Source organism: Rattus norvegicus, chromosome 8 (genome assembly GCF_036323735.1).
Source record: "Rattus norvegicus strain BN/NHsdMcwi chromosome 8, GRCr8, whole genome shotgun sequence".
NCBI classification, from domain to species: domain Eukaryota; kingdom Metazoa; phylum Chordata; class Mammalia; order Rodentia; family Muridae; genus Rattus; species Rattus norvegicus.
In genome coordinates, this window is record NC_086026.1 from 60259627 (window position 1) to 60281814 (window position 22188).

The following is a 22188-nucleotide window of genomic DNA, read 5'->3' on the forward strand; positions in this document are numbered from 1 at the left end:
ATCAAATGCCAATACCTCCAACCAGAAGTGGGGCATCATGCCTACTTCCCCCAATGGGGTTTCTTCATAAGAGTTTGGATTTTCAAAATATGAAAAATTTAAGGTATATACACGAATCAACCCAGAAGGTATACCAAGTACACATTTGTGTGTGTGTGTGTGTGTGTGTGTGTGTGTGTTTGTGTGTGTTTGTACGTGTGTGTACATGTGTTTGTGTGTACTTAAGTATACAGGTGAGAAGCCAGAGCTTGAAGACGAGTGTCTTCCTTTATTGGTCTCCACCTTAGTGTTTTTGAGATGACGTTTCTGGCTGAGCTTGGAGCTGATTGCCAGTAGGCCCTGGGGTCTGTGTCTCCCAGTGATAGAGTGGCATTCATTGCTAGGCCTTGCCTTGTCTTTGGGTGCCGTGATCTGCACTCAGGCTCTAATGCCTGTAGGGAAAGCACTTTACAGGCTGAACAATCAATCTCCCCTGACCCTACTGTCCTCACTTTAGAGGGAGAAACTGAGGCTTCCAAAAGGAAGTTGTTTATTGTTGTCTTTGTATCAGATTAAGACGGCACAGCCAGAAGTGGCAGAAAGAGGCCTGCGAGCCTGGACACCTGATTGAGAACCTGCGATTTTAACTGCTTCTTTTTACTGTATTGTCTCTCCTAGCCTTACCAGGCCTGCCTGCTTCTTACTGTAGATGTAGGAAGTTGACAGAAACTGATGGCATCTTACTACTGCCATCTGGTGGTATAAAAAGTTAAAGCAGCCCCTAGTTTCCTGACTAAGCCCTTAGTGCATTGGTGTTTCTTACTATTACTGTCGAGCAGTTATAAACTGTTGTGAAAACAGAGTTTAACAAACAGTACAACCCTAACTTTGAGCTCCTTAAGGTAGACTAAATTTTCTTATTAGTATATGGAAATGCTATCTTATATTCAAGTACCTATTTGAAGGTTATGGTCCATTTAATAAGCCCATTATGTCTAGAAAACTTTATAACTGGCCTTACTATATTTTGGGAGGCTTGTTTTTCCTCATGTTCTTGACCTGATAACTCATTCTGGTCACCTTTTCTGATGTTCAGTCTCAAGACTCTCTGGTAACTTACGATTAGTTAGGAATTAGTAACCGTTTACTGGTCTTCAGGAGAAAGAGACAAAGGTCTGTAGAAAAATGACTTTGCCTCTGAGGGTGCAATTCCGTGCAATTTCATATTTGTATCTGTCTCTGTTATTATGAGTGTCTTACTACAAGTTCAGGAGGCTGTCAAATGCTCTACAGAAGCTATTACAATATTGAAATAAAATGATTTTGGAGTTGAAAGACACCTTGATGTTTATTCTAGATCACACAACTCATTTGCATTTCCAAAGGGGAAAGATGGGGAATATTGGAAGAAAGGTGTCACTGAATTGGATATTGCAGGCTGGCTCATCACAGCTCCCTGCCAGAACCTGGGGCTAGGTACTGAGGACGGTTCTATTAGGAGTTCATTTACTTTTGTCTTTGATCAAAGACTGTTAGATGCTATCAGCCACAGCCTGTATATTGACTTCAGATGCATGGGTAGCATAGTGTGAGTCATGGAATCCATGGCTATAGAAATTATGTTTGTAAATGGTTTTCCAAAAATAATTTCTAACAGAGGAGAGATTGCAGGTACAGTGCATCCCTGTCCCCATATCACACGAGAGAAAGTGGTCAACCTGATAGTCCATTGTCCTTTATTACTTCACTGTGTGCTTTCTGGGAAGACATTCCCAGTGCCAAGAGGCCATGTCCTCAGGGCAACGCAAAAGTTAGGAAGTTAGCACTGCACGTTTTTGACATTTAGTCCTCAGACGTCATCCACATTTGTTCCCATCTTCTCCTTTACAGGAGAAAAGGGATCCATTTCAGGATCTGGTCACGCTTGGAGCCATCACCTTACTGTCCTCCTATTGCAGCTGCCCCTGTCTCGCTTCCACCGTCTTTACCATCAGAGTTCAGGTTTGCCGTCCAGGTAGTTTGTAGATTGTCCATCAAATTGTTGTTATGCAAGGCCTCCTTATGATCAGCTTGTACACTGTGAGACAGCGTGGATGTGATGCCATGTCCCTCTCACCACACCACAGTGTGAGGTCTACAATCTCAGTACACTTCGTCGTCCACAGAATTCACATTCATCAGGTGACTGAGGTGGCTTTGCCTGTTGGGTCACTTTTGCAATCAATGATCTTTACCTGAAATCATGTAAATATACCATCTACATCAAAGTTTTAATTTATTCTTTTATTTTGTATCAGCATATGCCCATGTTTTCCCACTTTACCCATTGAGTCACATTCTCTTTGTTGGTTTTACTTTCAATGATTTAATATTCAAATTAATCCTCATTACCAAAGGTGGATCATTACGAGTTGGTGTCTGTGATCTGCTGATTCTTTTTTTTTTCTCTCTCTCTCTCTCTTTTTTTTTTTTTTCCGGAGCTGGGGACCAAACCCAGGGCCTTGCGCCTGCTAGGCAAGCACTCTACCACTGAGCTAAATCCCCAACCCTATCTGCTGATTCTTAATCAGTCTTGCTTGGTGGTGGTGTAAAATTTCCCAAATGAACATTCTCATTCCCAATCTCTTTAAGTTTTAACAATGGTATTACTTAACAGTACAAATATACAATGTGTACTAGTCAACCAAGGCAATAAATATATTTTTATCATGACTTTGTGTTTGCTGCCCTTGAGCTCCTTTCTCATAGTTATTCATAAATACGTTATAGGTCATTGTGATATCCGGGTCCTCATTGTTCCTGTAGAACAATAAACCTGTTAATTCTATCTATGTTTAGATACCCATTATTTCCTTTTCATTACTTAAGTAACTCATATTTCTTCTGCTTCTGTCCTTGAGTCATCCAGTTTCATGGAGTACTGGCTTATTTAATGGAAAACACACATATACATACACATATAAACATACATATATATGTATACTCAGTACATAAAATTCCACAATGACGGCAGCACTGTTTCGATTCCCCTTGCACACAACAGGACCTGTTCCAGTTTCCTCCCTTCTGGTGACCGTGGCTGCCTTCTCTGATAGTGAGAAGCCTGCCTCTCCTTTTCCTTACTAGGTCGACTCTTTTCACCAGTCCTGTATACAGTCAGTTTCCTATGCTGCTGCCACCCATCCCCAGAACAGCACATACTGTCTGAGCCCAGAGAAGAAGAAGCTCTGAAGCAAACAGAGCTCATTTTTACTTTCGAAAGTATTTCCAAGTTGGACTTTTCCAAGTTTAGATGTTGGGAGAATGAAAAAAAAAAAAAAAACTCCCCTGAGGCCACATGCAGAGGAAGGGCTGTAGACACAGACTGACTAACATTCTGCTTCCTGCTTTTTATTGACTTTTTTTTTCAGGGGTGGGGGTGGGATGCAGGTTGGGAATTGTTGATGTGCAGGCCAGCCTGGGGCTTCCATACAGAGGCTTTGAGAGGATCCCACCATTTGTGTCTTTGTGATTGCCTGCACAGATGTACAGAGCAAGGAAAACAGAGCCTAGAGGTAGGCTTTCCAAGCTCCCTGGTCACACCTTAATCCTGACCAGGGAAAGCACCAGCTCTTGAGCGTCAGTTGGAAGCCACTGGCTTTCTCTGAGGGTCTGCTGTGCAGCAGCCCCTTGGGTGAGGTGCCTTGGACCAGGCTGAGCTGGACGAGGTTCCTGGATAGGGAGTGCAGCCAGAACTTGGGGACCCAGAAGGAACTTGTGATGCTGTGCTTGCCCCTAAGACCTGAGCTGAACCTTCTCATAAGCCTTCTGAATATCGTCTTTGTAAGACATTGGAGGCTTTTCCTTCTCTTTTTACATTCTTGCTGGTTTTTTCATATGTCTTAGTAATATATTTCATTTTCTACCCATCCACTCTCCTTGCTCCTCCCCATTCTGTCGGGGGAGAATTCATAGATGTCATTGGTCACAAATCTACCCTCCATACTTGCCAAAGTCACTAACCCACTTTCAGAAGGGTTTATAACCATGTTGTCATAGTCACAAGACGTGTCATCGGGCATGGCTTCCCCAGAACACACCCGGAAGGAGATGTTCTTCAGATCTGGCCGGGGCTCGGCTAAATCAGCTTCACTTTGTTTTCTGATGACATTGTAAACTTCTAGGTCAGGGCTGTTCTCTTGGTGAGGAGTGGGCCAAATGGTGTGCTGCTCCTTTGTGGGAGGGTCTGTCTGTTCCCGTTTTCTGGAAGAAGAGAACCAGGCTGAGTATCTGGGACCAGGGTCCTGAGAATGTCCCTGTTCCTATTGAAGTGGAGGAAGTGACCTGAGGAAGTCAGCTCGCTCTGCTTCTCACCTACCTACCCCAATAGGCTTTGTGCATCAGGTAGGAGACACCCCAGAAGACTGCTCTACTCATGGTCTGTTTACTGTCGTGAGTTTGGGTTTCAGGACTCCTTAGAGAATGTGGGGCCGGAAAATAATAGGAAAAGAATTACACTAAACCAAGCCAAACCCTAACCAACTGAACATTAAAAACAAAACTCATCGCTAAGCAAAATTAGCCATATTCTACCATAAGTATAGACAAGAGTGAGATTAATAATGTCATCGATTCTGTCACCAACAGAAATCACATTCCCATACCACATGAGTTATTAGAACTGCTTTGAAATATTTTGGGTTCACCTCTACTTCAATATTATAATTGTGCCTACCACTAAAAATCACTAATAAAGAAACAATACATCTTGGGAGATATTTTTGCTAAACTCTGCAGTAGTTTAATTACTTCTTTCTATCAATGCGTTTTGTTTGTAACACTTAAAAATATTGTTTAAGGGACTGGGGATGTAGCTAAATGTATACTTGGCTGGCATGTGGGAAGCCCTGAGTTCCCCAGACCACTTAAAAAATAAGGAAAGAAGGAAAACAGGAAAGAAGGACACACAGATGAGAGAGAGTATGCCCCCCAGTCCTGGCAAAGGGACAAATGCATTTAAAAGTGGAAATCAAGAACCAATTGTAGATAAGTCATTGGAAAATATATCTGTAATTGTTTAACTGAAGTCTATTTTAAATGCAAGAGAACTACCAACAAAAATGATTATAGATGTGACTAATACTTTTGAGTGTTTATTATATGCTTGTTTTATATATATATATATGTGTGTGTGTGTGTGTGTGTGTGTGTGTGTGTGTGTGTGTGTGTGTGTGTGTATTCATTGCTTAAACTCATAATAATAGTTTGAGGGGATTATTGAAATAGGTCCTGCATTGGAATTTTACAAATGTATTTCAAACTGCTCATCAAAGTGAGTCTAACTTAAGTTGGACTGATTTTTCTGCTGTAAAAGAGAATGCTAACCTCCTTGAGTGTCTGCCTTGATGCTGGGGAACAGCAGTGTAACAGAGAACGGTTGCATGTACTTAAAATACATGAGCACATGATCCAGATTACATACAGATGCTGCCTATGCTACTTAGTTTAGCTTCTTTGCTACAATACACTTCTGAAATAATTTAAAAGAAAAGTCAGTTTAAAAGAATTTGGCTGATTCATTGTGAATAAAGTGGCTTTGTATCAGATACTTCCCAGAATCCTTTGGAACACACAGTTTTCATGTGGCCCATTAGTCATTCCTTACTCAACAAACATTTTTGGAATGAGGACCTACATTTAGGAGAACACTTTACTGTGTGATCCGTGGGTGCACAGGAAGTGAATAACACTGTTTTACCTTCCACTTTGCTTAAAAGTCTTCCATGCACACAGAGGCGAGAGGGCATGGGGCTGCTATCTTAATCTTACTCAGCACAGATGCTCAGAGAAATGCTGTTAGTTTGGCACGTGGACCTCGTGTCCTGCCAGAATTTACTCTCAGTTCTACAGTGGTCCTTCTCTTGGAGTTGTCATGGCTTTTAATGATGTCAACCAGGCCTCATCTGAGTGCAGAGGGAGCAAAGGTTTGCATGATGAAGGTTCTACTTGCCTTCTACAGATCCAAACCCAACACACAGCTGAAGTGACCACAAGTAGGAGGAAAAGGGGAATACTGGGAATTAGGATGTAGGCAAGATTCAAAGCAGCCTCTGAAAAAGAAAAAAAATCATATATTAGCTTGGTGATCTCTCTCTCTCTCTCTCTCTCTCTCTCTCTCTCTCTCTCTCTCTCTCTGTGTGTGTGTATGTGTGTGTGTATTTATATAGACTCTCAGTGTCAGAACTGAATCACAGTAAAACATTTCATTTCCTTTTAACAATGTGATAGAGCTTCCAGCTAGGTATGAATACTAAATGATTAAACTGAAGCACAGAGAAAAAAAATTTAAGTTGCCCAGTGATGAAACCACAGATTTCCATCTTGAAACTCAAGGTAGGAGTGAAATCGAAAGGTCATTAGAACTCCAGCGTATCACCCCAACTATCTTTGATGATGCAGGCTCTAGATGTTATCTTTCTCATTTCTTCAGTTTGATCTACTGATGAATATTGATCCCAGATGGTATGTATCATGTCTAGGGTTATTTCACTCTTGTTTTTCTACGTCTATTCTCCCAGCCTCTGTCCTACCCCACCTCCCATGTCAGGAACATTCCTAAGTCTTTGCCTTTATAGAGACAGGATGGACTTTCGCCTCCTGTCCAGTCTTCTTTCCCTCAATTGTCTTAGCCTAGCACCCAATGCACATCTCACTGACATGACTTGCCGTTTAGTACCGTGTTTGCACTGTCGCAGATGCTTTGCCTAATTCCATTTTTTAGGAGTTGTATGGAGAGGAAATTAGGAAATGTAGCCATGGGTGATTTCTAGTCAAAGGAGTTCATTATCTACTTTTCCCAAGTACCTCTGCGTTCTTTGGTGTCTATTTCCAGAGTTTCTTCTGGAAGTATGGGTGCTGCTGGCTCAGTTGCTTCACCTGAGAGAGATACACATGGACTTGAGAACTTGAAGGAAGGTGCTGTAGTCCAGACATGCTCTGAGGTCTTGCCACATGTAGAGTGGGATGCAAGAAAAGAGTAGCAATGTGACCAATGCCATTTATGAATACAGCAATGTACCAAGTGTTAGATTTGTTGTAATTGGGGTTTGTCTCCATTGTTTGTGTGTGTTTCTGTGTGTTCTGCGTATGTGTGTGAAAGAATGTGCATCTGTGTGTTTTGTGTGTGTACACAGGCTAGAGGTTGATATCAGGTATCTCCTGCTACTGTTCCCCACCTTGGGTTTTGAGACAGAGTCTCTCTGATCATGGAGCTTGAGATTCAGGTAGATTGCCTGGGAAGTAAACCCTGTCCCCCCCCCCAGCAATGGGATGAAATGGGAATATCACTGTTCCAAGCTTTTTGACACGGATTCTGGAGATCAAACTCAGGTTTTCATTCTTGAGCACTTTACCTACTGAGCCACTCCCCCAGACAAGTCTTTATATTTTTGGTGAGACCTTTGTTGCCAATGATTGGGCACCAAAGCAGCCAACAAGCAGTTGGAGTTGAGCAACATAAAGGACTAAAATGCCTGGGGAAAGGTACAATGACTCACTGCTAAGATCGTAAATGACCAATTAGGCTCATTTCTTAGCTTATTTGAATATATTGATTGACTATAATGATGGTGATGATCATGGTGATGATGTTGATGATGATGATGCAGCATCCAAAATGGAATTTTCAAACTATAACTTTACAGTTTTGACAGATGTGGATAACAGTGGGCAGAAAGTGAGAGCTATGAGCTAGCTGCCACAATTGGATGTGATAGATATCTGTCCAGCTTGCCTGGGAAAACACCAGTGGTCTTCCTGCTGAGCAATCTGTTCTAAAGGCATGGTTCTAAGTCTATAAGGAGGGCTGTGAAACGTCCCAACGTAACCCAAATTTCATATGACAGACTCACCTCCAGGACTAAGAGAGGGTGTTGTACTTGGTTTATCTGCAGCAGCAAAAAAACACAATATTTTACATTTTTCCTCCATCTTAATGAAATCAGCTAGTGTAGCATTAATCCAATGAACTCTAGTATCACTATATTAGCCATTATTAACAGATATTGCAGGTAAGTTCCTTAAATCAAAGAATTTGTTGCACAGAAATATTAGCCTTCCTTCAGCTTTAGTTCAGTGATTTTTTTTTAACCATTTAAGAAAGTTGATCTTAGGTGTTCCAGATGTACACAAGAGTAGAACGCTTGCTTGAATATTGAGCTCCTGTGTGCCTCCACCTTATCAGCATGGAGCTATGTGGGCTCCAGCATTGATACCTACTCCCTGACTGCAGTTCCTGTCTGGGATTGTCTTAAGTGGTCCAAGATACTTCATCGGTTCATACCGAGGCCATTTCAGAGAGCAACAAACACTAGGTCTGTAAGATGTAGAAGTCAGTGAAGGATTGGCCAGTTTCAAGTCAGAGACTCGTGATTGACTTTGAGATACTTAAAATATCTCCAAGAGCTTCTAAGTCAGATGTTTCTGCTGTTGCCTGACCTTGTATTGTCATGGGGGTCTCTTATGCTAATCAGATGCCTGGAATTCACAGGAGCATGGAGGTTTTAGTGAAACAGTTGTCAGGTCCAGATATCAGGAATTTCATTCAGACAGGAAATAATGATTGACCTTCTTTCTTTACATGTGTGTGTGTAGATATGATAAAAGTCCATTTATTCACTGTTAAACCATAGCCACATAGAATACTATGCAATACTGGAGACCGTTCTAAGCATTTTATAAAAACAGTCTCAATCTTGATAACAGTCTTAGAGGGGAGACTTACTATTATTGTTCTGATTTTGTACACGAAGAAACTAAAATACAGGGGTTTAAATAACCTATTTAAATTTTATAGCTAATAATTAGCTAAGAGATATTTTAACTAGCTAAAGATGACATAATCGTGCTACTTAGTAAAGACAATAAAACAAAACAACAAAAATATGAAAGAATCTAGGTCAGTTTTTAATCTTCTGATATTCTGTGATCACCATATCATGTCTACATGCACATAAGTAAAGAAAGATTAATCATTCTGACCACTGACATTGTGGCCACGAGCATAGAACACATCTGTTCACAGTGGTCATGAGCACAGCACATCAGTGCACAGTGGACATTATTTCCTGCATGGTATCTCACCTCCGATGATTTCTGCCTCATTTCTACTGAATGTTCCTGTCTCTTTAGCATACAATCTGGGTAGGATGCCACCAATTCCATATGATCACATTCTGAAATCTAGTTTTAGACACGATCACTCACTCTCACAGCCCCTTACCAGTGTTTCATAATGTTAGGAGGGTGTTGGACCATGCTGTGGGAATTACAGAACTAATTTTTCTTTAATTCATTAGTGGCTAGAAATGTATGCCTCCAGACTTGATGACCCGTGTTCAGGAAAGAGACAGGTAAGTAGGCATATAAACACTCTGTATGTGAGGCAGTCTGAATCCTCAGAGGCTTCCAACAGGACTTAAAATTTTTGTCTTGAAATCATTACAAATTTATAAAAAATTTTGTAAGACTGTACAAAAAAAATCTGAACATATCTTTTATAATCATTTTGCCATTTGTCTACTTATCATTTATATCTGTAAACACATATATACATGTGTTTACATGCATACATGAACATACCTAACTTCTCTTCAGAGAGTAAGTTCCTGATATGACATGGGACCCCTCTATTACTAATGACTTTGATCTTAAAAATAGAGTGCATTCTCTTTTATAAACATAGTATAATGGTCACAGCCAGGGAATGGACATTGATAAGTTGCTGTCATTTAATCTACAGACCTAATTCACTGCCAACTGACACAGCTACACTACACCTAGAACATCATTAACATCATGGTTATCACCATCCTCTTAGGCTAGGCTATGCTCTGGGGTGACTTGTTGTATTTAGTTGTTAGGAGAGAAGGTGATGCTTAGCTTGAAACCTGAAGGGTGATACTGAGCTGGCTGGGGAAGGGGGAAATGTTTCAGGCACAGGAAGTAGCAGATAAGAAAGAGCTTTCAAGAAACTGCCCCTGAGTTCAAAACTATTGGAAAGGAGGGAGGAGAGGAGCTGAGAGTGCTGAGAGGTGAGGAGAGAAAAGGAGGCAGGGCCTTATCATGAGGATAGCATAGTAAGTCCTGTACAGTAAGCTGAACGAATTTATCTGTGGGTATATGACTTTGCAAGGGTTAAGTGTTAGTGCTTCTCCATGTGCCGCCTGCCCTGTATAAGATCTCATCTGTCTTTGGTGTCTTGTTTGTCTTAGCCAATGGGAATCAAAGACAGGGATCAGAAGGTAGGGCATGCAGAGGTCATGGCACTCTTCATGCTCATCGTCCTGTAGGGATGGTTTGTCAACGGCTACACTCTGTGGCTTCTGCTTCTGTTTTGAGGTCCCTTTCTCTGCATCTTGCTAAAATGATTCCCTTGCTTTGTCCCTTTAAGCTGAGGGGTGTAGTGCTTCCAACTGCAGATAGACCCTGGACACTTTATCATCTCCTGCTCCTGGTCTACACCACTGCAAACATCCTTTTAGTATAGTCTCTTTATTAAACTCTTAGGGTGTGCTGTCCTTTTCACCCAAGAACTCAGTCAAGCTAATTCAGGTAATAACAGAAGCTAGAGGTAATTTGTGTCTTCTTAGAAAGGAACCAAGTTTAAGAAAAATATAAAGGGATGTTAAAGCAAATTTCAAAATCTCTCATTAAGAAAAGCTGTTAAAGAAGCTAAAACATTTCAACCATGAAGCCAATAGAATTTAATAAACAAAAACAATGGAAAATGTAAGTTAATGTATAAGTAGTGCTTTCTTCTGCTCTCTGAGATGTCCTCCTAAAGGAGTCTGGGGCTCTGCAGCCTTTCTACTTTAGCCAACTACATGTGGTGGGGAGAGACAGGCCATTGGGAAGAGGTCATCAGAGGCTAGAATAGGTGAGGAAGACATCTTCCAGCACAAAATTATCACCACAATATAATGTGGTTCAAGCAGTTAAAAATGGCAGTAGTATTCGGTTCCCAACTGTAATGGATACAACCAGCAAGTCATTCTACTCCTGCAGGGAAAGACTGTGGAATTGGGACTAAGCGGTTGGCTTCAGGGAAGTGAGAAGCTTTAGAGACAGATCAAGGATGAGTTTATGTTTAATTCTAAGTCAATTTTAATAAAGGAGTCTGGGAACTCAGCAGAGTAAGAACAAGTAAGGCTTGTTCTCAATTCCAACTCTGCAGATCTGGGAGCAAATTCAAGCTAAATTTGCAAGGCAAATATGAAGATGCCAGTTGGCTTGGGGACTTTTAAACGTATTGAAGTGTTCGCTGGGTAAGACTGCAGGTGACGTTGGGATATTTTGTCACTTGCCTTCTCATTCCTATGTTTCTTTAAATTCCAAGAAATAATCTCACATGGCTGCTAGAGTAACTGTCAGCTTATTCCAGGCTCCCACAGCTGACTGCACACGAAATGGGTGAAGGTCTGTGCCTGTTCACAACAGAAGCCTTTACTGGGCGGTCACTTAAGTCTACCTTCTTATCCTAAGTAGATTTGATCCTTCCCTTTCTCAGCCCTTCTGTTGCATCTGATAGCCTCTCCTTTGATAGAACTATTTCTCAGTGAGGAGGCGTTGTTATGCTTCCATTGAGAAGAATTCTCAAAGTTTAATGTTTCTGGCATTTGCATCAGGCTTTCTCAGTGAGTATAGAACAAGTTCTTGGTACAAGCAGCTGTTTGTGAAATGGGGAAAGAGGTTGGAAAATTAGCTATCTAGTTGGGGGAACGAGTCATTACCGTCAGAATATTTGCAAATGAAATTCTTCTTCGTGTTGCACCGGTCGTCATTCCACTGGAACATATATGGGCCCCCGATGCCCGGAGGTGCTGATGGCTGATGGTACATGACCACGCAGACCTCGCTCTCACAGGAAGGCTCATCCATATACCAGTTCCTGAAGGAAAGGGAATGGACAACAGAGACCACTGGAGAAACATAGCATAAGGCTTGAGTGTCCTTTTGCTTTTTCTAATCAGGTATCATTGAACCATAAATGTCAGATTCTGCTTCTGAACATGACACAGAGAGATGGAGGAATTGAAGCACTGCCAACAAGTAGAGACACATGCTGTTGATCCAGTGTGGCTGTCACAATCAATCACCTGACATTTGCCACAGTCTCTCTGCAGGAAAGAATATATTATGTTCTTAGTTCTGCAGAACAATTATGAGGCATAGAAGCTGGCATGGAGCTAGTCTGGAAGATCTTAAGGCTTGTCTTCTTTTTTGGCTTTATCTGTTTTTACAGAGATTGGACATATGAAGAAGAGAGATGGCATATGTCACTCAACGCTGGCTGCTTTCCTATCTCCCTCTGCCACACCAGCCCCAGATGACCCAAAAGAAGAATAAGAATCTGAGGGAGATTCTCCAAAATCTAGAGGCTGCCAAAGTACGAGAGGGGCTGGGGAAGGGGCAGGGGGCAACCTGGGTTTTGTTAGTTTTCAAGTCACAGGCACAGGATCAAGGAAACAAGCCCCTTTGTGTCCACTATGAAGTATCTTTCTTTTGCCCCTTTAACTCTTTGAAAAGGTTCATTGTCACCTTAGCTTTATGATCCAGTAGTTCCTGGAATTGAGTGAGTAAGTTTTCAAGCACTTACCCCACTTGCCTACTGAGGGTTGGGCTTTGTAAGTTGCCCAAGTACCTGGGCTTCGTAGGTTTCCTAAGTACCCGATAGGCTTCTGCCAAGGGCTAGGATCCACTTCTCAGACTATCTAGACAGTCTTCTCTGCCTATGTCTTCCCAAGCCCCTGCTCAAGAGAATTAGCTAAGAGACTTATCTTCTGGTAGTACCCCCATATTACTCTGCTTTGGTCCTGTCTTACAGTCTGCAAAATGAAGATCCTTTTTTGCACCTACTGTGTTGAAAGAGTTTCTTGAACAGCAGCCGAATTCACAATAAAGCTGTGGACATGATTATGCTGGAACATCTAGGGTCTCTTGGGAGAAACTGGGCTTTGTGCCTCATCAGTTACCTGCAGCCTAACTGGCCTTCCCTACAGCTTTATGGATTTATGTTGCTTCATGTGAGGGAGAGAGAGAGAGAGAGAGAGAGAGAGAGAGAGAGAGAGAGAGAGAGAGAGGAGAGAGATTTATTGATTGATTCCTGGAAGAATATTGTTGGATTTGAGCCCATGTTCAGACTCACAACTCACAGATAAACTCGCAGAGGCCAGATACCTAGGAAGAAAATCCTACAATTCTATAGCAGGTGCCTATTGTAAGAAATTCCTCTATTCTTTCTCCAGAAGGAGTTTTGGCAAGTTAACCAAATAACCATACACTTGTGAAAGGGACATGCCTAGATATTGCTGGAATTGTTAAACATGGGGTATGAATTGGCATTGATGTCATCAAAGCCATGTATCAGAATGGGAGCACGTTGGGGCAAGGCATGTAATCAGTCTCCGTGAGACCTGACCAGTGGACGTTACCCCAGTTCTAAAATATATGAATTGGCTCTAGCTTTTCATTTGCTGTTGTAAGACTGAGTTTATGTAGTCCATCCAGTTGGCCCTTTAGCCAGCTCAGACAAACATGAACTTGAAGTTCTGAACCTCTGGAGGAGGGTTCCTAATATAGGTCTGTGTCCTCCATTTCCTATTTTTTAGGAGTTGCTGGGGTGGAACCCAGGGCTCTGAATAGCCCTGTTTAGTAGATGGTATAGTTCTGCATTGGCTCCTTGGGCTAGTGTAGTGCAGAACGTCAAGCATACACCTCTGAGATGTGTTCCCCTCACCAAGAGCATTGTGTCCAGAGATAGACAGCAGGAAGCAGTGATGTGTAGGGCCTGACAGTGCAGAGTGGTGCCTCCTATCCTATCTCTGCTGAGTTCCTTGTCTTACTCCTGAACAACCCAGGCAGATCCCAGAGGACTGCATAAGAGGAGCACACCCAACCCTGCAGAGCTTTACATGTGGCTGACGTTCTATAAGTGATAGGCTTGCTTCAGAAGTATGCAGGTCTGGTTACCACGTTCTAGAGGCGCTGAAACAGCTCATGTTCCTCGGGAATGGGCAACAGCACATGGTTATAGTTTAATACCTGGATTTCCTATGGATTGTGAAGAAAATCACATCGGCCCATTATACTGCTGAAGAGTGTGCCAGTTGCACCAGATGAATACGAAAGAATTTAAAACAAAAAGGATGGTATTTTGGAGACCTTAGTAAGACTCGTGCATTCCAGAAGGTGGAGAAACACCATGTGAACTGTCAGGACCTATCATTTCATTGGACTATATGGATATCTAGTGATCTATAGAATGCCAGAACAGCCCTTTCCAATTAAATAATAAACTATTATATCATAAAATAATTTGAAGGAAGCATAGCACTTGGCCAGCCCTTTTGGGTTCCGGAGGCTTCTTATTTCTCACCTGAGAGCATCACTGTAGTATGACAGTATGACCAGTTTTGAGTGAGGTCAAAGCAGAAAGGCACTTTACGGCTGGTCTGGGCTGAAGCATTTCTTATAACTCAGCTCACACCCCAGTGCATGGAAGAGTCCATTGTGACTAGTTGATACAGTCAGCTCAAGCTCGGTTCATGGGTACATTTGCCAAGTGCAATCAGACAACCTGACATGACCGCGAGCTTTACTGCAGCTGCACTAAGAGAAGGCCTTGAAGGCCAGTGACAAGGGGACGGCCCTGAAACTGGCTAGAGCTTTAGTTAGGATACTTCATTAGCCACTTTGTATGGTAATAGAAGTTTCAGACATACAACATTTTGGGGAAAGCATATGCACAATAACAACCAATGAGAGTATAAAAGAAAAAAGATGAAGCCGGGAGACAACAACAGCTTGAATAAAGCAAACCGAGCTAGAGAAGTGAGCGTGAACTCTGATAACTTCTTATCATGTGATAAGCTCACCAGGGAGCATCTGCCACAGTATTTGCACTAAACCATCAGGGAGCCAAAATGAGTGGACATAGGTGAAGGCGGCCACCTTTTCTTAGCCAGGTCAGTGGTAGCTCAATAGATAAGTTATGGAGGCTCTGAAGGGCTCAACAGCGTGGTTTGCACATAGCAGGACTGTTGTGGCTGTGACTGCTGACAAGGACCCAGCCTTCCAGCATCAGAGCAATATTAAGACTGTTGCTAACTCCAGCCTGAGAGGTTCATGGTGACTCTAGAGATGCCAGTAGGCCAGCCACTGAAACCAAGAGGGTAGGGATGATACTTGGTAGCAAATTAGCCACATTGGACCCTGAAAGGGATAGTGACTCATTTTCATAGAATAGATACATCTATTCTTAGAAATAGATACAAAGAATAGATACAAAAGCATTGAGTTTGCTTTTTCTGCCTCCGAGTTTTAGTCAGATCCATGACCCAAGGGTGTAAATAGTATTTTAATCTATTAAAATAAGACCCCACATACAGTCTCATCAGGAAAAAGACCTATTTTGTAGCAAAGAAGATATAAGACTAAGCCCCCGATCATGGGAATTACTTGTCAGATTACATAGGATATCATCCCCAAACTGCCAGTGCGGCTCATGGACAAGCCTATTGAATACAGCTGAAGCATCAGCCTGGATGTAATTGAATTTTGGAGAGGGACATCATGTTTCAAATACTGTAAAGCACCAGGTTCCGTAACTCTGTATCTCTACAGAGCCAAGGGATAAAGGCAGCAGCCCCTTGGCTGGGTACCATCCCCACCTGTGGACTTTGTATTTTCCATCTCTGCAATGCTATGATCTGGGAGTCTGCAGGCACTTAGTTTCCAGAGGGGACTACTTTTGGTAGGCGACATACCAAGTGTCCAACTGAGCCGTAATCCATGGTTGCCACTTGTGGGGGAGGTCTCTCTGTTCAGAGATCAGCAGACAAAGGGAGATGTCAGTATCTCGGGCAGGAGGATATTTACATAGGAGGAGCTGGCTTGCTGCTGTATGTTATTGGTAGGAAGAGGCCTCCACATTATATACTTCATTTTTCACATCCCGCTTTTGAAAGTCAATGGGAAAATACATGAACTCTGGGCTGAGAAGTGCAAGTTGACTGGAGGCTCACATTCTTCAGAGCTGATGGTCTGGTTATGCTACTTAGTGAGCCATTGAGACCAGCAAAAGGAGTAGGGTATGTTATGGGACAATGAAGATGCAATGCCAGCTAGTGTCACTTGTGGATCTAAGATCATCTTCATTGATGAGAAATATTCTTCCTACTCTGAACCTTCCTTTTCAAAATTTCTTCCAGGAAGAGAAAGCTGTTGAATCCGAGGGGAGCTTCTCTTACAATTTATGTAAAGATAAGATCTGATAAATATAATCAGTATACAGTGAGAGCTAGCATGATGTCTTAGTGTAACAGTTACACTACCTTCAACTATCATCTAAAAATATTTATTTTACATGTATAGGTGTTTTGACTGCTTGCACACTGTGTACCATGTGCATGCAGTGCCTGCAAAGTTGAGAAAAGTGCTCTCCTGGAGCTGAAATGTTATAGACAGTTGTGAGCTGCCATGTATGTGCTGGGGACTAACCTGGGGCTGCAGCAAGAGCAGCCATTGCGCTTAACTGCTGTGGTACCCTCTCTCCCAAATGGATTATCTCTTCATCTGCCTATGTTTCCCACATCATTGTCTAGACAACTCGGTTTCTCTGTTGGGAGCCTGTGTTAAGTCTTTTGCTTTTTGTCTTTGAAGCCTTTGTATTTTATCATTTATGTATTAAAATTGACTTACAACTCTTTATCATACAGAGATTAACTTTTTGAAGATTGTTCCCTGTAGGTTGACGTTGTTATGTAGGTGAAGGCAGACACAAGATAAAACAAGGCCTGTCACTGGGTGAGAAGGAAGGATGGGCGGGAACAAAGGTTTAGAAAGAGGAGAAGGAGCAGGAGCGAGAGGAAGAGAGGGGGGGAACATGGTGGCAGATGTTAAGATTCTTCTCTGTGCATAGATACAGGTCATTAGGAATATTTTTAAGGGATGTGTGTGCATGGGATTTCACGGTGTCTAGATGGGCAAGTTATATCTTATCAGTTCGATCAGAGGTGTTTATGGGGTGTGTTCTTTCATGGGGTGACTTAACTGAGTTCAAGAGAAGGTGCGGTGGTGGGATGCACCAAGCCCTCCATGGAATTGGGATGTGAGCCTGGTGTGGTAGCAACCTGTCAAGGGAGCTGTGAGTGAAAGCAAAGCAGCGTGGCAAGGAGCCAAGCTGGAATGGCTCACGACTGCCCGGGTCAGAGAGTACCATGAGGCCAGCATGGAGCTTCTGAGATAAAGATACCCCGCAGTGCAGGTGCTAGCGTAGGATAAAAGGGTTAGCCAGTTTTTTAATATTTACCAGGACAGTTCCCTCCTCTCCTGTGTTGCCTTACAATGATGACATTTTAAAAGTGTTCTTCTGTGTCCCTGTATCTTTAGGAAGAGATGATAATAATGTCACTGTGGGGTATCCGTGCTCATCAGGGTCTTGATGCTGTGAGTTTAAGAGTTTCCTACAAACTGCAGTTTTCCAGTTTTCTGAAAGTCTCCACCCTTGGTCAGTTGCTAGGGTAAGATACTATCTCTGATTTTTTTTTTTTTTTTTGTCATTTCTAACTATTCCCTGTGGTTTGGAGTCCTACCCTGGTCCCACCTTAGGAATCGTCAGTTTGTCAATACAGTCTTACCTCCAAGGGTAGAAGAGTCAGAAGCACAGACTGTCAAGCATGGCAAGCCATTGGAAAACATCCGCTGGGCTTCACCCTCCTCAACAGCACACTCTGGGCCCAACTCAAGGCTGCATTTGCCAACTTCATTATACCGCTTTACTCAGCGGTCACTCTGTTGCTGCCACCACGGCTCTGCCTGGACCTTCTCATGAATCTGACACCATGGGTCCTGCTTGTCTCTTTTCCGAGCTCTGTCAGGGATTCAGCTGCTGTGGGATCCACATGCTTACCTGAACTGTGACAGGCTTCCATCTGTCCAAGCGTAAAGGTCCTGGCAGGCTGTGCTGTTGTGCTGTTTCTCCTCCAACCTCTTGAGGCCAATCCAGAAATCACCATCAGATGCCTGGAGGCTTTCAATGAAGTTCTCTATCAGCCTCTGCTCATCTGCCGTTTCTATGCTGGCTAGCTGTCCTCCATCCTTCATGCAGGCTTCTTTCGCTTCCTCAAAGTTCCGTCTTTGAGAGGTGTCATGGAAATAAATGACTCTGTAGCAAGGCCTCCGTGTCCCTTCCCAGCAGAACCGCTGCCCTAGAGAGAGGGGGAAGAAGGAGAAAGAGAAGGCAACCTGTTTCAGTGCTCCAAGAAAGTATACCAGAAACATCTGAATGAAGCTGTCTCTGGGAGGAGTTCTGATTGTCCATCTGCGGACTGTTATCACCCAGGCTATCTAGGGAAAATTAGTACTCTTTGCCACACAAAGTTAAAGTGATTTAAAACGCTGTTGCCTGTATTGTACAGGGGACCCATGTTTTTGTTCCAGTGCAGATTTTAAACAGAGTAGGTAAATATTTACGACTTCACTTGATGTGTATAAATAAGACATTCATGCTCTTAGGGAGTCTTGTGGAATTATGGGGCTTTGGATAAGAGTTGCTGTTAAGTGCTTCCTTCACTACAGAGGGGCATTCTGAAGTCGGTCCTGGATTCCTCTACCCTGAAGTCCCCTGTCTCTGCAGTAGAACTACCTTGCTCATCTCCAGTGTGAGCAGAAGCTAAGAGCATTCATGGTAGTCAGATCTCCGACCTAAAGACAATAGCTAGAGTTTACAAAACTTTTTCCATGTCCTGTTAGCTACGGTAAAGGTTTTATAATTTCCTTTGGCCCTCATAACAGTCTTTCATGTCAGGACTGTTTATAAGAATAAACTGAAGCTCACAGAAAGCAATTTGTCATAAGCTATCGGAAGCATTGGCAGAGGCAGAATCCGCATCTGAGTGTAGAACATACCAGAATCAATGTCCTGCCTTGATGGTTTCCCACTCCCCGGAAGGCTCAGGTTGCCCTGGGAGCCGATCTCTCATTCGATTGTCACTTGAAGGATTGAAGACTGGATCAGAAAAATGGATGAGGTTCCACTGCATAGCAAGTAAGTAGCAAGGTGTTCACTAGAACAGGCTTCCCTAGCTTATGTCTGGATGACTGAAGTCTTGCTGCAGCCTAAACACATCCCAGTCACCCCTCTGTTCATTGAGCACTTATTGGGGAAATCCCCCTTGCCTGGTGTGTTAGGTATTGAGAATACTGAAATGTCAGTTCCTAACCCACAGGAGCCCATAGCACGATTCTGGATCTAAGGTACAAAATGAAAACCAAGTTTCCAATGAGGGGACTCGCCCTGTAATAAAAGAGCCAAACTTCAGGCTACTGGTGTGAATTGTCATGGAGGGGGGCATAAATGATTTCTTATTGCCAGACCTTCTGAAATGTTTTCATTTCCTCAACATGTATTTCAGTCCAGTAGAAAGACAGACAATGTTGACTGTGTCCAATCTGTCCAGCACACAAGTCACACACAGTGCTGTCTCTGAAGGAGCAATACAAGGCTCTCCCTAAAACTCCACACTTCGATAAATCCTCAGTGTGCAAGGAGCTGGGAGCATCTTCTACTGCCTCCCTTGTTACCAGTAAGAGGTTTCCAACAGGGCAGGCTCCCAGGGGATGAGGAAGGCTCAGAAGCTGGGCTTCTCACCAGGGATGTGTTCCAGAGAGAAGGAGAATGTAGGCCTTGGAGGAAGGCAAAGGGCATGAGCCTTCCCAAACCTGGCACAACAGAAGCTGGCATTGATTTTACTAGTGGTCCCACCTTTCCAGGCCAGACTGCCAAGAGAAAGCTTAACACCTTGATAGAGTTTCCTGTATGGTCCGGGCTGGCTGCATATGTCTAGTGTGTGCTAGTGAGTTCTAGGGAGTACCAGAGCTTGGAAGGAGGCCCAGGACCCATCTGGTTCCCCTGCCTTCAGGAAGTGTCTTTCTTTTCTCATTTGCAGGAAGGGGAAGGGCAGGCAGGAGGTCTCCTGTCACAAAGTGCAGAGCCATGCAGCCCTTACCCTTTCAGCAGCTCCCAGCAGCTCCTCTGAGCCTACACCCCCTCCCCCACCTCCTGCCAGTTCCCTCCCTCCACTGCCCTCCCTGTTCCAGGCATTCTGAAACCAAAGTTAGATTTCTTAAATTAGACCCACAAGCTAGAATACAGTGGACATTCCCATTCTCCTCCATCTCTTGGCCAAAGGGAACCTGATTAAAAGGTACTGACCTCCCCTCACCCCCCAGTCCCTCCTCCAGCCCTACATGCAGACCTAGTGAAAGGAGAAAGAACTCAGAGCACTGTACCTCCTCTGGGGTCCAAGCTGCAGTCACACACACACACACACACACACACACACACACACACACACACACACACACACACACACACAGAGGGAAGGAAGCAGAGAGTCATTCTTGGAGCCTGGCAGGACTGGTCCAGCACTAACTAGGCACCTTCCCAATCTCCAAGGGCTTCCAGGCCAGCCACCCTCCCCTCAGAGGAGAGTAACAGGTACCATTCCCACAGCCCTGCAGGTCCAGCACTGACTGCCTCCACTTCAAGGATCCAGGGAGCAGGGTGCTCAAGGGGCACTCACTGGAGCAAGTTTCTCAACTTCCCCACCCAAGCTACATCCTCCTTCTCACCCCTGGTAACCCTGGGGAGAGAACTGACTTCTAGCTTTGCTGGGAACCCAGGATGGCCCCAGGCTCTGGAGTTGGTTGCATTTTTGCTCCTGGAAGCAGTGAACTCAGGAAGGCTTATTGGATCCTGGGGTGGATCTGGGGTCCCAGTACACAAAGGGGTGCAGTGGCCCTGAAGACAGTCTTCCCCTGCTGAGGTTTACTGGGCGCATCAACCCCAGGTACTCGGGCACCAGCCTTCTCCTCAGGACCACACTCACCGCTCAGCAGGTGACCCTTCGAATCCCTCGGTTTGGCCAGCAGCACCGCCAGCAACATGGCCTGCAGCGCTGCTCCGGGTTGCATAGCTGGACTCCAGTGCCTCCTGACACTCCGGGACTAAGGCAGAGAAGTGGGCAAGTCGGCGACTGCTTTGGACAACTGCAACCAAGGAAGCTGCATCTCCCAAGGATCCAGACCCCGCACTGGGCGGAGTCCAGGAGGGCTCAGACTGGTTGGTTGCTCCTCCACCTCCTGGGACGTCACTGCAGGGAAGGCAGCCCCTTTGGCTGGCCCGCCCCCAACGTCCAGTGCTCCAGTCTCCAGAAACTGCAAACTCAGGGGGAGTAGCCAACGGAAGGGGCCGCTCTTTGCAGAGAGAGAGCGCTAGCTGACTAGGGAGATTCTGAGTTTGCCTAAGAGTAAAACCCCGCTAGTTCTCAACTCCCGGAAGGTAGAAAGCAGGTACTGTGTCTTCTCACAGTATCACCTCTTGACCTCATCACCACCCAGCTCGAGTGGACCAAAATAACAAAACCCCTACTTACACCACAGCAAACTTCAGACCACAGCAGCATCTGGGAAGGAACTTGAGCAAGGGAGAAACAGATTCTCAGGCAGGCAGTGTGACCTCCATTTCAGCTTTGGCCTGAGGGAGACCTCCAGCAGAAGCCAGATCTCAACCAGAAAGCCATTTTGCTTTGTGTAGGACACATATTGGGAGATAGGAGTGCTTTGGTGGAGTTTAGCGTTTGGTGGACATAAAGAAGACTCCTGTAGCCAAGAATGATCCTATTCTCCCTACACAGGAGTTCATAAGTAACCTAAGTGTATGGTCCCCTTTACACTCCCACAATAGTTGTGTTTACCTTTGTGTTCTCAAATACATTCACGCAGTAGAGCCAGTCTCCTATCAAAAATCTATTAAGTAGAAAGCTGAGTTCTTTGCCCTTTCTGGTACACTATGGTATTGTGAGGCATAGCAGAAACCACAGCTGCATTAGAGCCCTCTGGATTTAGGTCCTACTTTGCACGTGTTTACCTATTTATCTAACTTTTCAGCAGAGCAGTCAGAAAAGCAGAGAAGGGGCCTGAGAGATGGATCCGTGGTTAAGAGCAGTCCTTACTCTTGTGTAGGACTGGGTTCAACGCCAGCACCGGGTAGTGGCTCACAATCAACTGCATCTCCAGTTCCAGGGGTTCTCCTGCCTTCTTCTGGCCCAGAGTGCACACATGGTGACTCTGCACACATACATGCAGGGAAAACACCCATAACACACAACA

General features: G+C 44.0%; 1 protein-coding gene and 1 long non-coding RNA gene across 10 annotated transcripts in view; one reads left to right on the top strand and one right to left on the bottom strand.

The window, feature by feature from the left end:
- The window catches only part of LOC120094336 (uncharacterized), a 50809-nt gene extending 37868 nt beyond the window's left edge, over window positions 1-12941 (top strand). For both annotated transcript variants that reach the window (XR_005488650.2, XR_005488651.2), the window contains exon 3: window positions 12260-12941. This is a non-coding gene — a long non-coding RNA (uncharacterized LOC120094336). The remainder of the gene's footprint in view (window positions 1-12259) is intronic.
- Layn (layilin) lies at window positions 1699-21171 on the bottom strand. 8 transcript variants are annotated; one of them, XM_039081959.2, is made up of 8 exons: window positions 20907-21154; window positions 17927-18224; window positions 11748-11905; window positions 7869-7904; window positions 6823-6894; window positions 5969-6068; window positions 3982-4221; window positions 1699-2213 (listed from the first exon to the last, which is right to left on the bottom strand). In XM_039081959.2, the coding sequence occupies exons 1-8, from the start codon at window positions 20989-20991 to the stop codon at window positions 2210-2212; spliced, it is 993 nt and encodes a 330-aa protein (XP_038937887.1). In that variant the 5' UTR covers window positions 20992-21154; the 3' UTR covers window positions 1699-2209. The 8 variants fall into 8 exon arrangements, 7 of the variants coding, with proteins under 7 accessions (XP_038937887.1, XP_006243111.1, XP_008764550.1 ...); NM_001191997.1 differs by lacking the exon at window positions 1699-2213 and adding an exon at window positions 20308-20324 and having other exon boundaries at window positions 3830-4221; window positions 20903-20991; XM_006243049.5 differs by having other exon boundaries at window positions 1699-4221; window positions 20907-21151.
- Window positions 21172-22188: the final 1017 nt, after the last annotated feature.